Source organism: Marmota marmota, unplaced genomic scaffold (genome assembly GCF_001458135.2).
Source record: "Marmota marmota marmota unplaced genomic scaffold, marMar, whole genome shotgun sequence".
Taxonomy (NCBI): Eukaryota; Metazoa; Chordata; class Mammalia; order Rodentia; family Sciuridae; genus Marmota; species Marmota marmota.
In genome coordinates this window covers 15,459,968-15,483,070 of record NW_025999900.1, presented here as the reverse complement: position 1 = coordinate 15,483,070, position 23,103 = coordinate 15,459,968, and the positions used below count along the sequence as shown (strand labels likewise).

The following is a 23,103-nucleotide window of genomic DNA, read 5'->3' as shown; positions in this document are numbered from 1 at the left end:
TTTTTTTTTTTTTCTTTTTAATTATAGTGGGATGAGGATGTAGCTCAGTTGGTAGAGTGCTTGCCTCTCATGTACAGGGCCCTGGGTTCAATCCCCAGCACCACACACAAAAAAGGAACAATAACTGGTAGTAGCCATTGGTTTTTATACTTGTTTGCTGCCTAATTATCCAAAAGTTGAATGAGTTAATAAAAGAGTAGAGAATGTGTTATATGAGTATTGAACAACTATAAATCAAATGTTTATGAAATTACTTTGTTTCATTGTAGGTCAGACATATTTCCAACATTTGGATCAAAACCTTGTTCAACAAGACTTTCTTCTGCAAAGAATAAAAACTCTCATACTGCTGAACAAAGCCCCAGTGAAGGTATATATTAATGTTCTATAAATATGATTTATAATATGTATGATTTTTAAATGATGTCAAAAATGATAGCAGGTATTCTCAGATTTATAATTTTTGTTGTTATCAATTAAGAGTAAATCATTTAAAACTCCTTAAAAGGCTATTTAGGCAAGGGTAAATGTTATATTATTTTTGAAACAAAAATATTTATCTAACTGAATCATTAATTTCTCCCTCTAAGTCCATAGGTACTCCTATGCCTGGCTTCCCTACCCAGACAGTTTAATTTAGTTGTTATGAATTAATACCTGACTGTCAGAATTTTGAAAGCTTTTAGATGATTGTAATGTACAACATAGAGAACCACCAAGCATCACAAAAGACAATTTCCCTTAAAAACAATATTTAGCTAGTTAACTACTAGTTATTACAAGTTAATTTTTTTTTTTTTTGCTTTGTTTTGTATTTTGTTGTTGTTGTTGTTGTTTATACTTTGGATTGAGCCCAGGGTGCTATACCACTGAGCTACATCCCCAGTCCTTTTTATTTTTTTTATTTTGAGACAGGGTCTTGCTAAGTTTCCAGGTTGGCATCAAACTTGGATCCTCCTGCCTTAGACTCTCAAGTCACATGGATTCCAGGCATGTGCCACTGAACCTGGCTAAATTTACTTTTAAATGCACTTGTGGTTCATGTAGATACATGTGAACTAGGTATTTTCATATGTATATTTTGTTAAGAATTTTGTGAACTAACTTGGAAATCTCTAAATTTTTTTAACATGGTGTCATTTTTTTAAAAATATCTTTTTTAAAAATTCATTTTTATGTGGTGTTGGGGATTGAACCCAGTGCCTCATGTATCCTAGGCAAGCGCACTACCACTGAGCCACGGCCCCAAGCCCTGGAAATTTCTAATTTTTATTTTTTTTTAGAACTTTATTTTGTTTATTTTTTAATGTGGTTCTGAGAATCAAATCCAGTGCCTCACATATGCAAGGCAAGCACTCTGCCCCTGAGCCACAACCCCATCCCTCTAATTTTTTATAACATCACTTCTCAGGAAAAAAATTTAGCAATAAGTTATCTATTTGGACTCTGGTCTATCTGGAGTGGGAACTGCATGTGATTTTTTATGATTAATAAAACTGTATTAAATTGTGAATGAATTGTAACAAATTGTGATGTTATTCCTTATAATTACCGTTCTAAAAGCTGTACATGAATATGATCCTTTATTAAAATTTTCAATTTCTTGCCCTTAAATATGTCCTGATTCTATTTCCTCTGATTCCTACTACCATGGCTTTAGTTCACACTTGTTCTCATTCCTTACCTACTTAGCCTCCTAAGTTTTCTCCCTAGTTTCAGTTTAATTCACTTACAGTCCATTCCTCCACATTGTAGAACTGACTGTCTTGACTAACAAAATTCATTCAGGGCCTCTTTCAATGATCTGGTTCCTGCATACCTATCCAGCTCCATTTTTCACTTTCCTCTTTGTATCTTGTGCTCCAGTTAAATCAGACTACCTTCAGTAGTGTTTCCCATATTTTGTACTTGCACATATTATTTCTTCTGCATGACAACTGGAATCTGCATCACACCCTTTACAGCTATGAAAGAAGCTCATTTGTTTTTTTCTGAGAAGCCTTCCCTAATTTATAAACAAGATTAACTATTACCTCTTTTGTGATAACATTTTGCACTAACATCTTTTATAATGGTTTTTCAGTTATTTATTTTTCTTCTACTCTCAGATTCTTGATCCCAAAGACTAGTTCCCTCTGATTACCTACTACAACCTGTCGTAATCATGAATGCCTGACTTAACCAAGTGTGCTTAATTTACTGGTTTGCACAAAGCTAATAGTCAACAAAGAGATAACTACTCTACACATAAAGTCAGCATGTATGTCATAAGTCAGTGTATAGGTCTGGAAGACCCCAGCTGAATCCCAAATTGATATTTAATAATAATATTCACATTTTGTGTAAGTAACTTAACTGCTTTGAAACTTTGTTTTCTCATTTTAAATACATTAAAGATCAAAGAGACATCTGATTGCTTTATTGTATCTAATTTGCAAAAATGGAACTATCTTGTAGATAGATAAGATTTGGAAAAGAGTAGATTTAAAACCTGGATTTGATGCTAATTGTAGGACCATGGGATTTGTTTAATAGAGTGATGAGTTCTATAGTACACACTTCTAATGTAGTATTCAGAGTTCCCCAAATTTGCCTAATATTTAGTGTTTTCCAAATTTGTTTAATCTTAGGAATTACCTGGGTTCATATGTTACGTAACACATGTATAGATTCTGAGGCCTCATCTCATACCTAATGAATTTATCATCTTGGTTAGAAATCTGCACTTTTAACAAGTAATAGGAATTTCTAGGATCACATTTTACAAACACTGTTGTCATTGAATTCACTATGAGATATTCTTAAATTTAACATTCTCTCAAACTGTTAAATTGTTAATGGTTTAAGATTTTTATCAATTTGGGTTTGTTGTTTACTGTAAACAAATGATTCCTATAAGTTTATTATGGTTCCAGTGGTAAAACATGAAAATAATAATGCTCAGAATAAAGACTATTTGAATATAAAAATGAAAATATCAATTATGTAGAAATCCTAAATCCCGGGGCTGGGGTTGTGGCTCAGCGATAGAGCGCTTGCTTAATACATGCGAGGTGCTGGGGTTTGATCCTCAGCACCACATGAAAATAAATAAATAAAATAAAGGTATTGTGTCCAACTACAACTAAAAAAAAATCCTAAATCCAGTCTGTCTTTACAATAGTGTTTCCATTGAAGGCTTCCACACATATTCTACAACAATTACTCTAAGTTGTGTTAAGATTTTCTGAATGGTGTTATAGTAAATTTTTCCCATACCAATAGTGTTGTCTATTAATAGGAAGCATGTCCACCCAAAACCAGAATCTTTATAAATCTTACTTTATGGACTGTCAAAACTAAGAATTTAAAGATATCTATGTTACTTCTAGAAGTTATCTATTATTATCAGATATTTATTATTTAATATCAGATATTTTTGAAGTTTATCTTTGTGAACTGACCTAATGCCTTCTATTCCACAGTTCTTTCTAGCCCAGCTACCATCAGTTACTTCTTCTCCCCACATCCTGTTTTTTAAAAATACAACATTTTTTTATACCTTTATTTTATTTATTTTTTGTGGTGCTAAGGATCAAATGTAGTGCCTCACACATGCTAAGCAAGTACTCTACCACTGAGTCACAACTCTTATCCAAAATACAACATTTTGGGGCTGGGGATGTGGCTCAAGTGGTAGCGCACTCGCCTAGCATGCATGAGGCACTGGGTTCGATTCTCAGCACCACATAAAAACAAAATAAAGATATTGTGTCCACCTAAAACTAAAAAATAAATTTTTAAAAATACAACATTTTAAAAACAATTTCTTATTATTATTGCTTGATGATTTGTAGGAGCTACATATGAAAATGGACAGTGACTAAATATTGCCTAGACATTCTGTGGTTCTAATAGCTGCATAGCATTAGTATAGAGTGGTAAGTTTAAACATTCAAATATATATTTAAAGTTTTTTAATTTTTTTAGAAGGAGGCATAGGAGAGAGTTCTATTTTTATTTTTAATTAAGGATATAATAATATTTAGGTATTTATAATATTCTAGGTAGGTACTATGCTGTTTTCTTTAATCCACATGACAGCTCTAGAAAAGATTCTACAATGTTATCATCATTTCACATAGAAGGTTAAGTGTCTTGTCCAGGTTAAGTGGCATGGCTATGATTTAAAGCCAGGAAGCCATGATTCCAGATACTGGATTCTTAATCACTAGTATTTTCCTGCCTCATCAACCAGACCAATACATGGGAATAGGAGAAAAAGAGAAGAATGAAGAATATAGGCATTTTTCTTGTCACTGTTTTAAAATTTTGAATTAAAAAAAAATTGTGTGTAAAGTTAAGTGGATTTATTATCATTATCATTATCATTATCATTATCATTATCATTGGTAGTCCTGGGGATTAAAAACAGTGGCACTGTACCACTGAGCTATATCCCCAGCCCTTTTTTAAGTTTTAATTTGGAATGAGTCTACTAAGTTGCTGAGACTGGTCTTGAACTTGTGAGCCTTTTGCCTTAGATTCCTGAGTCACTGGGATTACAGTCATGCACTACCATGCCCAGCAAAAGTGTCTTTTAAATATTAAATGCTTGTCATATTTTTAGACATATACGTTGGATCATATTTTTCAAGTGTTACGTTTTATATTTCATTGCAATTTTAAAACCTATTTTAAGAAATGTTGTAGTATAACTTATAATAGTTTTATCTCTTGGATAAAAAGTATTACGTGATTTAAAATGTGATATAACTTTTAAATTACTGTCATCTTATAATTTCTAGTATGTTGCCAGCCTTTTGAAAAGGTTAGAAGGCAAGATAGATTTTGAGAGATTTGTTCCTATTATATAATATTACCTAAATTATTTAAATAAATATTTATTTTATTTCATAGGGATTACAACATCCAATGTAAGCATAATTGGCCAACGTATGAACTATGGGTTTGGATGTGGTGATTGTGAAGATGATAGGTCACATGACATTTTACCTAGTGCTTTAAAAATACAAAATAAGGAAAACCCAAGACATAAGCATACAAAAGGTTAGTAAATTTCATAACAAATTAATTTTTAAAAATACAGTAGAATCTACATCAGAGTTCTCCCTAAACATGCCAATAAAGAAAAAATTAACTGAAAATTCTTAGTTTTGAGGTTTTTCATCTTATCCTTCTGCTGATGTGTTACTTAAATAATTTTGAAGAATAGAAGAATTCACAGGTTTGTGTTGGTATATGGACTTGCCTAAGGAACCAGGGAAGGGAAAGGACTGCCCATGAGTTAAAACTAGGGAATCCCTCCTGACTTCTACCCCAAGAGTATACACACATCCTAACATACACACACACACACACACACGCATACACACATACACACAATTTTTTACAAGCCATTTTTCCACTCCAATAAGGTAGAGGCAATCATGTGAGTAAATTACTCCCAAATGTCTGGTTAGGTTGTAACCATGGAGTAAAGCTGTGGCAACAAGAATGTGAATTTCCTGTGGTAGAACCTGGGAAAGAGCTTCTTTGTTATCACTGACCATTTGTTAGCAATTTATGTGTTTTTAATTATTGGCTAATCCATCCAGTGACTGCTTTATTCATTTCTTAAGAGATTCTGACACAAGCTGCATATTAAAAATTACCTCTAGGGGACAAAAGAAGTGATTTTGAAGGTTATAAATATTTAAATAGAATAATTAGAAGTCCTCTGTTTTTAAGCCTGGTAATCTAAAATAAATAAGTACAGAGCTATCATTTTTTCAGTAGCAACTGTGGTCATGATAATATTAACTTCAATACTTTATTTCTGATAATCTTAAATCATGTAAATGCAGGTAATCAGAAATGTTAGCTCTTTTTATTGTGGAAGTGATCCATGTTGTGTGAAAAATTGATTATAAGCTTTTCCTTTTTTTTATTTTTTGTAAATTTCTTAAAATTTATTCTAAAAAAATTCAGTATTTGTTCTTTGTGGCAGCAATAAGTTGTTTATTGTTTTTATAAAATAAAATGATGGGATTTTTATATTTACTTATATATTTTATTTCTCATGTAAAGAAAATCAAAGACAAAAATACTTAAAAGTAACTCATACTAAAAAAAGTCATATTAAATTTTTTAATAGCAAACATGTTCAAAACCAAACTTCGAGACAGGTTTCTCTTCCATAGCGTTACTGTTTTCCTAATTGTGGAGACATAAAACTTTAAAGTCATCGTTGTCTACTTCTCTATAGCTCCATGTTTTGGAATTAGTCCATCCTATCATTTCTTCTCAGTCTAATTTTATCTGCAGCCATACTTGTGATTTGGCCTTCTGCTACCTCTTCCTGTAAAATTATAGTGCCTTCTAGAAAGACTTAGCTCTAATTTTTATCCCTTTAAATTCAGAATCATCTTTCTAAAATACATGATCTTCTCCTCCATATTGAAAATCTTGAGTGGTTCCCTGTTAACCATAGAATATAGTTTCTACTCTATAGCATAACTTTTAAGATTTATAATCTTAGAACGGTGGCACACAACTGTAATCTGAGCGGCTCAGGAGGCTGAGGCAGGAGCATCACAAGTTCAAAGCCAGCCTCAGCAACTTAGGCCCTCAGCAACTCAGTGAGATCGTATCTCTAAATAAATATTAAAATGGGATGGGGATGTGGTTTAGTGGGTAAGTGCCTCTGGGTTCAATCCCTGGTACCAGGAGGAAAAAAAGAAAAAAGAAAAAAAAAGACCCGTAATCATATTGCCTCTGTTTAACTTTTTTGCTTTACCTTACCATTCCTCTTTTAATGCCCTAATACTCTGGCATTTGTAATATTGTAGCTTTTCTTACTTTGTAATTGCAAAGCCTGCATGCTTTATCCAAATCTTAATGTGTTCAGTTCATGTCTGCTTTTGAATACTGGTTTAAAAGCTACTTCTTTGGAAAACTTTGCTTATTTTTTTGATCTGGAATAGTCTTCTTTACTCTCTTCAGTCACCCTACTAGCCTGCTAGTTAATTTATGCACATTTAATATCTTCCACGTTAAATTATAAGTTTCTTAAGAGTAATAATATTGTCATCTTTATATCTTCAATGTGCTTTGCATAGAAATCTGTTCATTTGCCATATATGAAATGAATGGAATGGTGATTAGCCAATTAAAACCAATATTTTAAAAGTGGGCAAAATCACTCAAAAAGTGCATTCTCAAATAGTCAGGTAAAAGTAAATAGTAAGTATAGTGTTAAACAGAATACAAAGTTTCCCAAAAGAGATATTGCCATTGTGTAGCCAAAGGATTTTTTTTTAATGGTATTGAGGATTAAACCCGGGGCACTTTCCACTAAGCTACACCCCTGCCCTTTGTATTTTTTTATTTTGAGACAGGGTCTTGGTAAGTTGCTGAAGCTGTTCCAGTACTTATGATCCTACTGACTCATCCTCTGGAGTCGCTGGGATTACAGGCAAGTGCTACTGCACCTGGCTCCAAATGGATTCATTTTGTAAGAAACCTCATTCTTTTTTAGGGTTAGCTCTTATAACCACCTTTTCGTCTTCCCATTCTTTTCCTTTATTGGCATCCCTTTGAACCTGCCCATTTTCTACACAACATTGTGGAGTCCAATTAATGACTTGAGAAGATGATTAATGATGGATGTTTACAGTGTTAGCAACTATGAGTTAACATGTTCTCTTTCTGTATTTGAATGAATTAGACAGAAATGACAAAAGATTATATAAGGATATTTGTGTATAAAGAAGCCTTTAAACACATTTTTTTTTATCTTTAGGATTGAGACAATGAGCAATATTTCTTTTTAACATTTCTGTTTAGAAGAAAATACAATGTAAAAAAAATAAAAGCACATCAAAAGTAATTGTCAGCTGATCTTAGAAATGAAGTTCAAACTTAATGTGTCCTTATTTTCTCATTATGAGACTTATCTACTTATTCAATTATTTCTTGATATATATTTGACACACACATATATACTGTATTTGTGGACTGTTGAGCAAAATTATTTCATTTACTAAGATTTTTGCATTCCTTTGTCACAGAACATTTTGTGTGTATGTGTGTGTGTGTGTGTGTGTGTGCGCACGTGCGCTAGTCATTGTTTCTGTTAGTTGGTGTGTGCTGTACATTGGTTATTCCAAATTACTTAAGAAGAAATTATGTGGAGCTGAGGATGTAGCTCACTTGACTAGCTTATATAAAGCCTTCAGTTAGATCCCCAGCATCATGGAAAAAAAGAATATGTGAAAAATTATCACCTACAACAGTTTCTTTCTTTATCTCTGCTGTGTTCACACAAAGCCAGAGCAAGCCTATTAACTTTAGCAGATTAGCAAAACAGTTTATGTACCTCATTTTTTAAAAATCAGTTATTTGATCACATTTACCAATTAAATTTACCAAAAACTTTTCTTTCCTAGACCCTAAATTAATTTTATATTGCTTTTCATTTTTTTTAATTTTGATACATACATCTAATTTATATTTATTGAATACTCACTCTGTTGCAAGCACTGTACCAGGCTTCAGGAAACAATAATAATCAAAACTAGACATAAGTCCTGTTCCATGGAGCTTATAGTCTAGTAGGAGAAAGAATAATTTGGTAAATAATTAGAAACTGAGATAAAAATTAACCTAGAAAAGTACAGATTGCTATGAGATTGACTTGATCTGTTTTAGGGTATCAAATTATTTCCTTTGTGATTATTCTGATTATCATACTGTGATTATTTGCATGTTTTTCTCCCACCATTAAACCTGGTATGTTTAAACTCCTTAAGGGTAGGAAGATTTCTTTTCTCTCTAGTGGCTAGTGCATACTAGGTAAATATAAATATTAGATTATAAATATTTATTGAATTAACATCTATGATAAAAAAATTATAAATTTTTGTATGTAATAAGTTTTTACTTTTAATCATGTTATAATATCCTAAAACTAAGTAAGCATTTTAAATCGTTTTTCATTGTTTTTTTCTTTCTTTTTTAGGATTTATAAGGTCATCAAATTTACAGCAAATTTCCACTTTTGACTTCACTTCCACAAATACCTTATCAGAAGATTCAGTAGTAGTTGTTGGAAAAGGTATTTCAGAGTTACTTAGCTTTTTTTAAGATTTTTTTTGGTTGTTGATGGACCTTTATTTTATTTATTTTATTTTTATGTGGTGGTGAGAATCGAACCCAGTGTCTCACACATGCTAGGCAAGCATTCTACCACTGAGCCACAACCCCAGCCCCCACATAGCTTTTTAATAGTTTGTGTTCTTCAGACTTAAGCAAAGCATGTCAATAAAGAATAGTGAGTAATTCAAACATTCAATAGAATTTCTTTTTTTAAGTTATTAAATTGAGGACTGGGTTTGTGACTCAGTGGTTAAATATTTGTCTAGTATGTATAAGGCCCTGGGTTCAACCCCCAGCACTGCAAAACAAAAGCAAAACAAGAGTTATTAGGGCTGGGGATGTGGCTCAAGCGGTAGCGCGCTCACCTGGCATGCGTGTGGCCCGGTATCGATCCTCAGCACCACATACAAAGATGTTGTGTCCGCAGAAAGCTAAAAAATAAATATTAAAAATTCCATATCTCTCTCTCTCTCTCTCTCTCTCTCTCTCTCTCTCTCTCTCTCTTTAAAAAAAAAACAAGAGTTATTAAATGGAAAAAATTAGAAGTCAGCACTTCACATTTCCATCCTCTGACAAAATTATAGTAAATTCATGTCAGTAATTTTCAGAGAGAGATGTTATGTGACAGCTGTAGACAAGGTACTTCTAAGACAGTTTTAGGACAGGTATGAGAATTTTGGCATAATCTAAATTCAAATGGTAGTCTTTATCAGCTTACTAATTAATAAAACAATATTATTTATTTATCTCCCATACAGAGTCTAGACAAATCAAAATTAAATCCTATTATATATTTTATGGGGCTGGGAGATCTTTGACCAATACCATTGCAAGTATCTTTTTAAATTAATTTCTTTTAAACTGAAAAATGTGTCATATGCATTGGGGGCATATGTCTTTTTGTTCAAAAACAAAATAGAATAAAATTCATGGAAACTTCCAGGTGTGGTGGTGCATGCCTAAAATCCCAGCAGCTTGGGAAGCTAAGACAGGAGAATCGTGAGTTCAAAGCCAGCCTCAGCAAAAGTGAGGCACTAAGCAATTCAGTGAGATCCTGTCTCTAAATAAAATACATAATAGGGCCGGGGATATGGCTCAGTTGTTGAGTACTCCTGAATTCAATTCCCTGTACCACCCCCCCCCAAAAAAAAAACCTCTTGGAAATCTTTTCTCATTTCTTTGCTTGATAGTCTCATTAGAATAATTTAAGATCCTCCTCAGATGAGCTGCAGCCTATTCTTACAGACTTACTTCCTGTTATTTCTCTGTTTGCCTTGTACCCATACACATGCTTTATACTTTTTCAGCTCTGTGTATAAATCTTCCTATCTCATAGCATTTCTTTTATGTGTGTGTGTGTGTGTGTGTGCATACGTATATATATATTTAGTTGTAGTTGGACACAATACCTTTATTTTATTTATTTATTTTTTATGTAATGTTCAGGATCAAACCCAGGGCCCCGCACATGCTAGGTGAGCGCTCTATTGCTGAGCCACAACCCCCGCCCCTTAGCATTTCCTCTCTTCTTTGTCTACCCAAATCCATTGTTTCTTCTAATCCCAGTTTAACTCCATTCTTCTTGAAATTGTTTTAAATGCCCAGCTCACACCAACTTTCCTGTGAACCTTTCTATGAATTCCATGCTTGCAGTATGTAGTTCTCAATTGATATTATCATGAATTACTTTCTCTCACCTCTTATATTATTGTCCTGTTAGGGTATTTGTTTGTATATTTTACAAATTACTTAATGTGTCTTTCTTACAGTGTTGTTTGCTCTTGAATGCAAGAGCAAAGTCTTAAACTTTGTTATCCAGAATGCTATTACATATATACTTAATGACTCTTCAATGGTTGGTTGATTGCAGGTGTATTTGGAAGTCCAAATTCAGCACCAACAACCTGCAGCCAGCCAGTGATATCTTCTATGGAAAATGAGGATACATTTTCAAGTAAACAAAGTATTGAACCACCATCAGGGATATATGGAAGAGCAGTCCAACAAAGTATTCCATCATATCTTGATGTTGACAATGACAAAGATGTAAGGTTATTTACTAATCATGAGGATAAATTTAAGCCTACAATATGTCATTGTTTTGGGTATATCAGATGTAGGGCAGTAAAAATATTTAGATTAAAAATTTTTAGGGCTGGGGATGTGGCTTAAGCGGTAGCGTGCTTGCCTGGCATGCACAAGGCGCTGGGTTCGATCTTCAACATCACAGAAAAATAAAGTAAAAATTTTTAAAAAATTAAATATTGGTAAGATTTCTGATCCTGAATCATTTAAAAGCTAGATTATTCTCCTTTCCAACTAAGTAAATATGTTCTCTTTCTAGTAATAAAGTATACTATAACATACTTTATATACATATATGTTTCTGTATGCATGTACTTAACATTTTTCTATAATACATTTAAGCAGCAGTAGACTGATATCCTTAGGCACAAATGTAATTGGATAGTAGCCCTATGTCATTCTATTAGATATTAGGATTCCTAAAATAAAGACTGATATATATATATATAGTTAATTTTGTAGAGATATTTAATGTAGGGCTAGGGTTATAGCTCAGTGGTAGAGCGCTTGCCTAGCATGTGTGAGACACTGCGTTCAATCCTCAGCACTACATAAAAATAAAATAAAATAAAAATATAAAAAAGCAAAATATTTAATGTACAAAATATACAGTTATCTGAGATGAAGGTATTTTAAATCTCAAACTCCCTGAATACTTCCAGATATTTCAACTTTTTCATGCAGACTAAAGTTTCTATTTCAAAATCTACTTATGACAAAATGAGACAAAAGAGAAAAGAAGAAAAAGAGCTTTTTGACATAAAAGATTGTGAAAAGAAGGACCAGAATCACTGGGAACGAATGAAACATACAGGAACTGAGAAAATAGCATCTGAAAGTAAGTAGTATTTGCTTTTTGAAGTGTTTTTGTCAAGTAATATTCTAAAGCTACTATAATACTAAGGATGCTATATGACTAAGAATGGCCTATATTGACCCATATTACTGAAATTTGCAAGACCTAATAACTAACTTCTATCATAATAAATGCTAATTCTTTCTCATAAAAAGAAAAATTATTTTGTTCTCCCTTCTAGACTTAAATATTTTTAGAGATGAAGGGAGAATATCAAAATAAGAGTTCCCCTTTAGAAAATATTGCCTTCATCCCTCCATAGATAGGAGGACCCAGTTTAAAACTGTCACATGTTTAGTGTTTTCAGATTAGGGTAGGTTACTATTTAAATATAAAGAGTAATGTTACAAATGCTTGTTAAGATGAAGAGACCACATGTGACACAGGGCATCTGTGAGAGAAAGAACACTGAACCAAAAGTCGATAGATAGATCTGGATTCCTATCAGTTCTAGCTTTGATTAACTTTGAGACCTGGAAACAGATCTTAATTTTCTACCCCTATAATTATATGAATTCAAAGGTCCAAATTATCTCAAGGAAATATTTCTTTTTACTAAAGACTGGTATCCAATTTTATAAAAGTAACTGAGATACTGAAGCTGTTTATATTAGAGCATCATCAAAAAAGGCATTGTATTTATCATTTATTCAGGTTGTCATTGAGTACCACTGTGTTTTATGCTTAGCTAAAAGTAGTATCCACATTTCCTATATATATATAGATTTTTTTTTTTTAGTTGTAGATGGATACAATGCCTTTATTTTATTTGTTTTATTTTTATATTGTGCCGGTGATCAAACCCAGTGCCTCACACATGCTAGGCAAGTGCTCTACCACTGAGCCACAACCCCGGCCCCTCCTATATTGTTTTTAAAACCATTGAATAGATCTTAGATATACTAACAACTAGGAAAAAATATTATAGATTAAAATGTAAATTTTATGAACTGTAGTAAACATTAAGTATTATTGCTTAGTTATTTTATTAAATATTATTAAAGCATAAACTGTGAACTCTAATAAACATTCTTAAATTTATGTTGGTTCTAAAGCCTAGATATCAATAAAAATACAGAAAAAAGTAAGTATATAAATGAAATAGGTGACACACTTTTAAGATAAAATTAGGGATTTATACTAGAAGAGTGTCTAAGGTTCTGCTTTATATTTGTTTTATAATGTAAGAAGTATAAAAAACTTTTTGAAATTCTGCATTCACAAAGCTAATCATTGTTGAAACTGTGCTTAATGAGAGGTTTTGGCCTATAAAGTTGGTGATTAAATATAGTCATACAATGTTAAAAATAGGCAATCATGAAATTAAGCCTGTTAGCATTCTTAGATAATTTCTTTTTTTGTTGTTGTTGTTGTTAATCTCATAAAATCCAGGGAGAAAAAATTTTAAAAATTTTCTGGGGCTGGGGTTCGCATGTGTGAGGCACTGGGTTTGATTTACACACACAAAATGTGAATGGCACCACATATACATAAATGAATAGAAAATAAAAGGCTTGTCAACAGATAAAAATAAATTAAAAAAAAAACTTATTACCCATCTAAGCCTATGTTAAGAGTATGGGTGGAAGTACTAGTAGTAGCAGTACTACAAGTAGTAATACATCATAAATTTTGGAGTATTCATTTTGCCTATAATATAGGCTTTACATATTAGATTTCTGAGAAGTATCTAAAGTGCTTTCTTGGTCACTCTTATGTTATTTCAACATAAGATTATACTTACAAAATTTTGGAGGTTGGGGCTATAGCTCAGTTGGTAGAGTGCCTGCCTTGCATGCACAAGGCCCTGATTCAATCCCCAGCACCACAAAAAACAAAACAAAACAAAAATTTTGTGTATATAACCCAAATTTAAATGTTTAATTTGATTTGTAGTTATAAACATATTGCCAAAAATAAATTCTAATAGCAAAATTGTAGTTGTATATGTCTCCATTTAAGAAGCTTCTTTATCTGTTAGTTTATTGCTACTCAAAATGTGGTTCTTAAACTAAAGTATTGTTTATTATTCATCCATGACAGGATACATTAAAAAACCTATTCAGTTTTTAGAACTATTTTAACTATTGGACATTGTCACAGTGCTTTTATTGTATAAAAGTATCAATCTGCAACAGAGTGGAAGTTTTTAAAAAAGTTAGTTTGAGTAGCACTGCTTTAGACTGATATTCTTTGTACCTTCCTTTTCCAGAATAATATTTGTTTTGTTTCACTTTTTTCAGGTGAAAATAAAGTAAATATAGGTAATAGTACTTGATGTTGGTATAACCAAAAGGTTGAAAATTGGGTATTTGTCTGCACCTCTGTCTAATAAGTTATTTTCTCATGAGAGTGGGCATGGAGCTGGGAATATAGCGCAGTTGGTAGAGTGCTTGCCTCACATGCACAAGGCTCTGGGTTCAATCCCCAACACCAAAAAAAAAAAAAAAGAAAAAAGAAAAAGAAAAGAAAGAAAAAAATTGACAATCAGAGTGGAATTCTTAAAACTTTATTTAGCATCAGTTTCTTCTCCTGTAATGTAGGATTAATAATAAATATTACAGAGTTCTTTAATGAATTAAATGAAATAATGTAAATGAAGCACATAGCACACTACCAAGTAAGATTTCAATAAATGATGGTTAGTAGTACATTTGTATTTTATTTATACATATCAATTTTATATATGAGGTCTAATGAGGGTATATCTAAACCATTGACAAAACGAAATGGATCTATTTGTTATATTTTTTAATGGTCACATCATCTTGCTCATTGTGTGATTTACTCTAGCAAAGACTATTAATGATTTTAATCACCATAGTAATCCAAAAATCATGTTTATCCTTTTTATCAAATACATTATCAATTTTTTATACCTTTATTTTATTTATTTTTTTAAAAAATATTTTGTTTTAGTTGTAGTTGGACACAGTACCTTTATTTTATTTTTATATGATGCTGAGGATCGAACCCAGCACTCACATGTGCTAGGCAAGTGCTCTGCAGCTGAGCCATAACCCCAGCCCATTATTTATTTATTTTTATGTGGTGCTAAGGATCAAACCCAGGACTTCACATGTGCCAGGCAAACGCTCCACCACTGAGCCATGACCCCAGCCCTGTTATCAATATTTTGAAAGTAGAGATTCTGTCATAGACCTCTTTATACAAAATCATAAGGAATAATGGACTTGATAATGAGTGTGTCCTTCCGCTTTATTGAAATAATTAAATGCAGTAAAGTTTGTAAAACATTTATCACAAGGTCTGCAACAAATACTTAGTAAATCTTAGCTAATATCATTAATGCCTTATTGCCTTTGGATTTTAAATGATTGATAGAAACTTTGAATATGTAATTAGTATACAACATTAAGAGAAGTTTCTTATGTTTGTGATTTCCTATAACATTTTCTCACAAATAATATAGTTAAATAACTTTTCATGATAGTCATTTTCTAGTGTTTACTATTTCTTCTTTAAAAAAAAAAAATCTCAACATGGAAAAAGAACCAGTAAATCTTTTCCCACTTACAAAAGGCCATTCTATTTGATTTTTTTTTTTTTCCCTAACACATCCACTGCACATGTCTTACACTGAGCAGTGCTCTAAGGGCATTACCTTGAGCACTGAAGGACAATAATTTGTTTTCCTAACATCTAGAACATTGCATTATATCTGGAAAAAGTTTGGTAAATATTTGAAGTGAAACAAACATTGTTCGTATTACTACACATAGACACAGGATTCATTATAGACTATTGATACTATACCAATAGAGAAAAACAATTAGAATTCTAAATTTAGTTGCCGAGTAACTTTATTTTTTAATTGTCAGTTGTGGAGCAGTGCAGGTATATATTCATGTTTTTACAAAATATCACATTGATTCTTTTAGCTCCTAAAAGCTAGACTGTTATGACCCATGACTGAAAACTACTTATTTATTTATATTAAATGGAATTTATTAGTAATCTTCAATATAAGAAAGTTTTAAATAACTGTGCTTTCTGGGTATTACAATTTCTTTTTTTTTTTTTTTTTTTTAAGTTGTAGATGGACACAATACCTTTATTTGTTTATTCATTTTTTTTTTTTAATGTGGTGCTGAGGATCGAACCCAGGGCCTCACATGTACTAGGCAAGTGCTCCACCACTAAGCCACAACCCCAGACCCCTGGGTATTACAATTTCTTAAAGAATAAACTAATACTAGTTTTTTCTTCCACTTCCCCCACCCCCCGCCCCAGTACCAGGAATTGTGTTCTACCACTGAGTATCCTCAGCCCTTTTTTATATTTTATTTTGAGAGAGGGTCTTACTAAATTGTAGAGACTGGGCTTGAACTTGTAATCCTTCTGTCTCAGGCTCCTGGGTAGCTGGGATTATAGGCGGCATGCATCACCACATCTGGCTAGTAGAAAGAAATATTTATAACATCTAGTATGCATCTATAATCCCAGCTGCTTAGGAGGCTGAGATAAGAGGATCGCAAGTCTGAGGTTAGCTTGAGCAAATTAGGGAGACCCTGTCTCAAAATTAAAACATAAAAACTGGACTGTGATGTAGTTCACTGGTAGAGTATCCTGGGTTTAATTCCCAGTACCAAAAAAAAGAAAAGAAAGATCCGTAACATCCGTAAGAATATCATTACCTTTTGATTTGTGTCCTGTGTCTCAAGGTTCTCTTATACTTTATTTAATGTTTTGTTTTAGCTGAAGCATCTCCTGGAGCCATTCCACAGTATAAAGAAAGGATGCCTTCTGTTACTCATAGTCCAGAAATAATGGATTCATCAGAACTACGGCCATTTTCCAAGCCAGAAATAGCCCTGACAGAAGCCCTAAGGCTTTTAGCTGATGAGGATTGGTAGGTTAACCATCCTTAACTTAAAACTAAGTTCCAAAAGGCTTTTGTAAATTTATATTTAAAACCTTAAAACATAAGCTTTTTTAAAACCTTGAAACATAATCCTATTTACGTAGATTTAAAAAATATATTTTAACTACTAGGCCTCTGAGTCTTTTGAACTTATTAATGTAGCTGAACTCTGGCCCTAATATAACTGTATTACCAGTTACATTATAACTTATATCAGGGACATAGGTTAGTTTTATTATGAATTATGCAAACCCTTTGATATTGGAATATAAATCTCACTATTTCTCAAATTGTTTCTTTGTGAAATGTAAACTTAAACAATCCTGAAATGTGCTCTTACCACAGTTGCCACCCAGCCAGTTCAGCCAGTAACTCAAGGAAGACAAAAAGATAATGGCAACATACATCCCAGTTGTTCAGCTTGAGCATCCACTAGCTGAAGACTACCTTTGTTTTGTCTTCTCTCCTATTCCTTTATCTGTTGCAGTCCCATCCAATGCCTCATCACTAGTTGTGCCTTTGTTAGATCATATTCATCAACATAAAGATGTGATATAAGTAGGACAGGACTGTAGTTCAGTAGTAGAACATGGGCAAGGTCCTAGGTTTGATATACCTAGTACTCACACCCCCAGCAAAAAAAAAAAAAAATAGTATGCTATAATTTATATCTCCTATTTAAAAACAAACTACCTCCCTAAACTGCACCTCTTCATCCCATTTCTCACCTCACCTCAACCCACACTTTTTAACTAAAAGTCCTCAAAAGTACTGGGGGAAAAAAAAAAAAGTCCTCATTGTCTCTGCTTTTTAACATCATGTTCTCTTCTCGGCCTTCTTTAATTGACTACTTTTAATTGACTTTTCACCACCCCCACCTCAACCACCACATCTCTAAGTTGGCAAAAGTGACCATTTTGCTAAATCTACCCTGTTCATTAATCGGTTTTCCTCTTCTCCTTTCAGCAGCATTTGACACAGTTAACATTCTTTTCTTCTTGATATACTTCTTTTTTGTTGCCCCTTAAAAATCAGTCTCCTGATTCTTTTCCTGTAGGGTGTGTATTTTGACATATTATACATGCATGGGGTGTGACCCATTACAATTTTGATCTCATTCTTGTGGTTGAACATGATGTGGAGTTACACTGGTTGGGTATTCATACGAGCATAGGAAAGTTATATCTGATTCATTCTACTATCTTTCCTATTTCCATCCCCTCTTCCCTTTATTCCTATTTGTCTAATCCAATGAATTCTATACTTCTTTTTTTTTCTTTTTGACTTTGAAATTTATGCATGCTATAGAAATCGATCCACTGGTGTTCTCAAGTCTACATTTATTGTGTGTATCAGGGGCAGTATTTTACTGGCAATCAATTTTCTATAAACATCACTTAATAAATATATTAGATATCAGATGTTTCTGCTGTGAGTACTCAACTCTGTTGTAGTACAAAAGCAGCCTTAGACAATATGAAAAGAAATGAACTTCAGTGTTCCAATAAAACTTACAAAAATTTTACTTATAAAAACTTATTTGAAAAAGCATACTAAGACCAAATTTGGTCCATGAAATGATTTCATTGAGTGTGATAGCTTTAAATTCCATCCATTCTCTTATTTCTTATATGTGTATCTGGATCTCTGGTATCTTCCTGAACTATACACTCAAGAAATAACCCAGGCTAGGCTTGGTGACTCACACCTCTAATGCCAGCAACTCAGGAGATTTAGGCAGAAGGATTGCAAGTTTAAGATCAGTCTCAGCAAGTCAGGAAGACTGTCTGAAAAATTTAAAGGGGGAGGGGGTGGGACTGGGTAATATAGCTTGGTAGTAGAACATCCTTGGGTTCAATTCCCAATAAAGCTGGAAAAAAGATAAAAGGAAGAAGTAACTCAGCTGCCTGTTTGACACTTTTACTTGGATGCCAGTATGCGTCTTCAATTTAATTTATCCATAAAAGAACTCCTAAAGTTTACTTCCTGCCAAGATGGATTAATAGGCAGTAGATTCACCCTTAGAATTAAAAAAAAAGTTTAAAAAGAAAAACATACAAAATATATGCAACAGTGGTTTTCAAGTTATTGTTAACAAGGCAATGAAAGACAGTTATCCCTGAGAGATGGGAAACAAGCAAGATGGGCCCCATTTTTGCTTCAGCTTACTTCCTGGAGAAAGTTTTCAGGTCACTGCTCAAAGTGGGGAAAAACAGACATATCCCAATAGAGATGGACATGGAACTCCTCCTCCTGTCATTTGGGAAATTTAGGTGACTAGACTTTGCAGGACAGAATATCAGAGAGGAGAGAGCACGACAAAGAACTTCAGAGATCTTCAGAGGATTCTACTCAAATATTCAACTGGTCAGGAATGTATGTGAATAAATTACTTGAGGCCAGAACAAAAACCACTCAAAAAAAATTATAAGGAATAATCCCTAGAGCATATATAAGATCAAGAATATATTCATTCCCACAAGCAAAATTGAAAATTTCATAATTTACAAGGCATTGAATAGAATATTCAAGAAGGTTTGCTTTATTAGTGCAGTAAAATAAACACTGTGCTAAAGTTTGATTTGGTCCCACCTAACAAAGCTTAAAAACAAGACCTGAAATCAAATTGTGTCCAGTCTCAGAAAAAGAACTCAAGAATATTTTAGGAATGTAAAAATGTCTAAAGTGAAATTTACACTGTCTGATACCCAATAAAAAATTACCAAGCATGCAAAGAATCAGGAAAATCCAACCCATAGGAAGAAGACAAAAAGCTAACAAAACAAATTTAAAATTGGCCCAGATAATAGATTTAAGACAAATACATTATAACTATCTGTCTTCTAAATGTTAAGCTAAAAGAAAGACTGAGGAAATAAAGATATAGAAAATTTTTTTAAGAAACTCAAAATCTAATATCTTCAGTTAAAAATAACAATGTCTTAAGCTGGGCGCAGTGGCGTACACCTGTGATCGCAATGGTTCAGGAGGCTGAGGCAGAAGGATTTCGAGTTCAAAAGAGGATTTCAGCCTCAGCAAAAGCAAGGAACTAAGCAACTCAATGAGACCCTGTCTCTAAAGAAAATACAAAATAGGGCTGGGGATATGGCTCAGTGATCGAGTGTCCCAATTTCAATCCCCAGTACCAAAAAGAAAAAAGACAATGTCTGAAATAAAAAGTGTACCTCCATGCATTAATGGAAAATTAGATTAGATATTGTAGAAAAAAAGATTGGTGAATATTAAAGCATAGTCATAGAAAGTATCTAAAGTAAAATAAAATAAAAAAGATGGAAAAGAAAGGAATAACAACAACAAAATATCTGTGAACTGTGTAACAATTAAAAGCAGCCTAATGTGAATATATCCAGAATTGCCAGATAGTAGAATAGAAAAGACTATTTGAACCAGGCATAGTGGTATGCACCTATAATCCCAGTTTCTTGGGCTGGGGATGCAGCTCATTAGTAGAGCTACCCTGGGTTTAATACCCAATGCTGGGGAAAAAGTTTTTTTTTTTTTTTTTTGTTTTTTTTTTAAGGAAAAACTGGTCGAAATGTGTCCAAATTTGATGAAAACTGTTAACCAAGAGATCAAAGAAGTTCAAGCAGAAGAACATGGAAAGAACTATGTCCTAGAACATACATTATAATAATATTACTCAAAATCAATGATGGAGGCTGGGGTTGTGGCTCAGTGGTAAAGTGCCCGCCTGGCACATGGGAGGCCTTGGGTTCAATCCCCAGCACCACATAAAAATAAATGAAATTAACAAAATAAAGATATTGTGTACAACTAAAAAATAAATTTAAAAAAAAATCAATGATGGAGGGGCTGGGGTTGTGGCTCTATGGTAGAGCTCTTGCCTAGCATGTGTGAGGTACTGGGCTTGATTCTTAGCGATGCATATAAATAAATGAATAAAACAAAGATCCATCAACAACTAAAAATAAATAAATAAATTATGGAGAATATCTTAAAAGTAGAAAGAGAAGACACACAGAAAAATACACATATCGGACTACTTATAAATATCACTACACATAAACACAAAAAACAAACAAGGAAACAAGATCTTCACAGAAAGGAAAAACTGATAACCTACGTTATCATTACTAGTAAAAATATCTTCCAAAAATAAAAGAACTTAAATATATACATTTTTAGACCTATAGAAAGTATTTCATTACCAAGACCTGCATCCCACAAGAAGGGTTGAAGGACAGTCATTGGGAAAAAAGGAAAATAATGCCAGATGGAAAAGGGGACTTGTATGGTTAAATACAAAAGATTTTTATTATAATTTAAATTTCTTTAAAAGATACTTGACTTTAAATAAATAACATAATTGTGGGGTTTATAACATATAGAAATAAAATGAATAACAGTAATACGAAGGCCTAGAAGGGAGAATTGGAAGTATTGTTAGTTTCATATATGGGAAATAACATATCACTACTTTCAAAGTAGATGATGGTAAGTTAGAATGTGTCCTATATACTCATAAGCAACCCCTACAGTATCACAGCAGGTGTAGTTAGTATGGCAACAAAAGAGGTAAAACATAATTATAAAAATACTCAGACAGACTGGGCTGGGGATGTGGCTCAAGCGGTAGCGCACTCGCTTGGCATGCGTGCAGCCCGGGTTCGATCCTCAGCACCACATACAAACAAAGATGTTGTGTCCGCCGAAAACTAAAAAAAAATAAATATTAAAATTTTTTTCTCTCTCTCTCTCTAAAAAAAAGTATCAAACAGAAAAGGGCAAAAGGATCAAAGATGAGAGGAAAAAAAAAAAAAGCAGGCTGGGGTTGGGGCTCAGTGGAAGAGCTTTTGCCTAGCATGTGTGAGGCACTAGGTTCGATCCTCAGCACTACATAAATACGTAAAGTAAAGGTATTGTGTCCATCTACAATTAGAACAATATATATTTTTTAAAACAATAGCAAAGTAGTAGGGTTAAAGGAACTATATAAGTATGATCACATTAAATGAACTAAATGTCATATGAGATTGGATTTTAAAATAAAAGCCGGACTCAATTATGTGCTACCTATAAAAACCTTACTTTAGATTAATAGGCACAAACAGGTTAATAAGAGAGACACAAAAAGCTCTATAATATGCTAACAGAAAAATACAGTTTACATTTCTATGTTACTATCAATGTATATTTTAAAGCAAAGAACATTAACGGATATATTTATTTTATAGTGTTTGTAACAAATTGCCACAAACTTGGAAGCTTCAAACAACATAAATTTATTATCTCACAGCTTCCAGGATCAAGAGTTTAGACATGAATTAATTGAATCCTCTGCTCAGGTTTTCACTAGGCTGAAATCAAGGTTTTTACCTGGGGATGCAATCTCATCTCCTAGTCCTTTTTGAACTAAGATCATTGGTTGGATAATTCAGCTCCTGTGGCTGTGAGACTGAGGTTCTCATTTTCTAGCCAGCTGTTTGTCAAGAACTCTCTCAGTCTCTAGAGGTCAACCTTTCATACTTAGTATATGAAACATATGCTCTCAACGTGGCAGTTTACTTGTATGTATATATGTATGTATTTATCTATTTATTGGTACCAAAGATTGAACCCAGGAGTTATTAACCACTGAGCCATATCCCCAACCCTTTTTATTTTTTATTTTGAACCATGGTCTCTCTAAGTTGCTTAGGGCCCTGCTAAACTGCTGAAGCTGACCTTGAACTTGTGATACTCCTGCCTCCTAAACCAGGGGGATTACAGGCATGCCCCACCACACCCAGTAGCAGTGTACTGTTGAAAGCCAGGAGGAGAATCTTTGCATCTGCTTCTGATCTCTTTGAAGACATCACTTGATGAAATAAAGCCTGCCTTGAATAATTTCTCTTTTGATTATGCAACATTAACTGATTAAGAATCTTAATTATTAATTACATCTGCAAATCTCTTTTTGCATCTTAGTATGACTATGGGAAGTGATAGCCCATGGCATTTACTCTCACAGAGAGGATATTATACAGCATATGTATCAGGGGGCAGAAATTATGGGTGCCATCTTAGAATTTTAATTATCTAACCACATCCAGACTAAAGAATGTTGTTTTATAATCATGAAAGACTTAATACAACAAGGACATAGCAATCCTGAATA

At 33.0% G+C, this 23,103-nt stretch overlaps 1 protein-coding gene across 4 annotated transcripts in view; it reads left to right on the top strand.

Moving 5' to 3' along the window:
* Togaram1 (TOG array regulator of axonemal microtubules 1) overlaps nucleotides 1-23,103 on the top strand; it is an 86,128-nt gene that overhangs the window by 45,746 nt on the left and 17,279 nt on the right. For 3 of the 4 annotated variants that reach the window (XM_048798627.1, XM_015491198.2, XM_048798626.1), the window contains 6 exons: nucleotides 270-370; nucleotides 4,900-5,049; nucleotides 9,002-9,097; nucleotides 11,009-11,184; nucleotides 11,908-12,061; nucleotides 16,799-16,952. In XM_048798627.1, the coding sequence (XP_048654584.1) occupies nucleotides 270-370; nucleotides 4,900-5,049; nucleotides 9,002-9,097; nucleotides 11,009-11,184; nucleotides 11,908-12,061; nucleotides 16,799-16,952 (831 nt within the window). The remainder of the gene's footprint in view (nucleotides 1-269; nucleotides 371-4,899; nucleotides 5,050-9,001; nucleotides 9,098-11,008; nucleotides 11,185-11,907; nucleotides 12,062-16,798; nucleotides 16,953-23,103) is intronic. The other variant, XM_015491207.2, reaches the window with a different exon arrangement.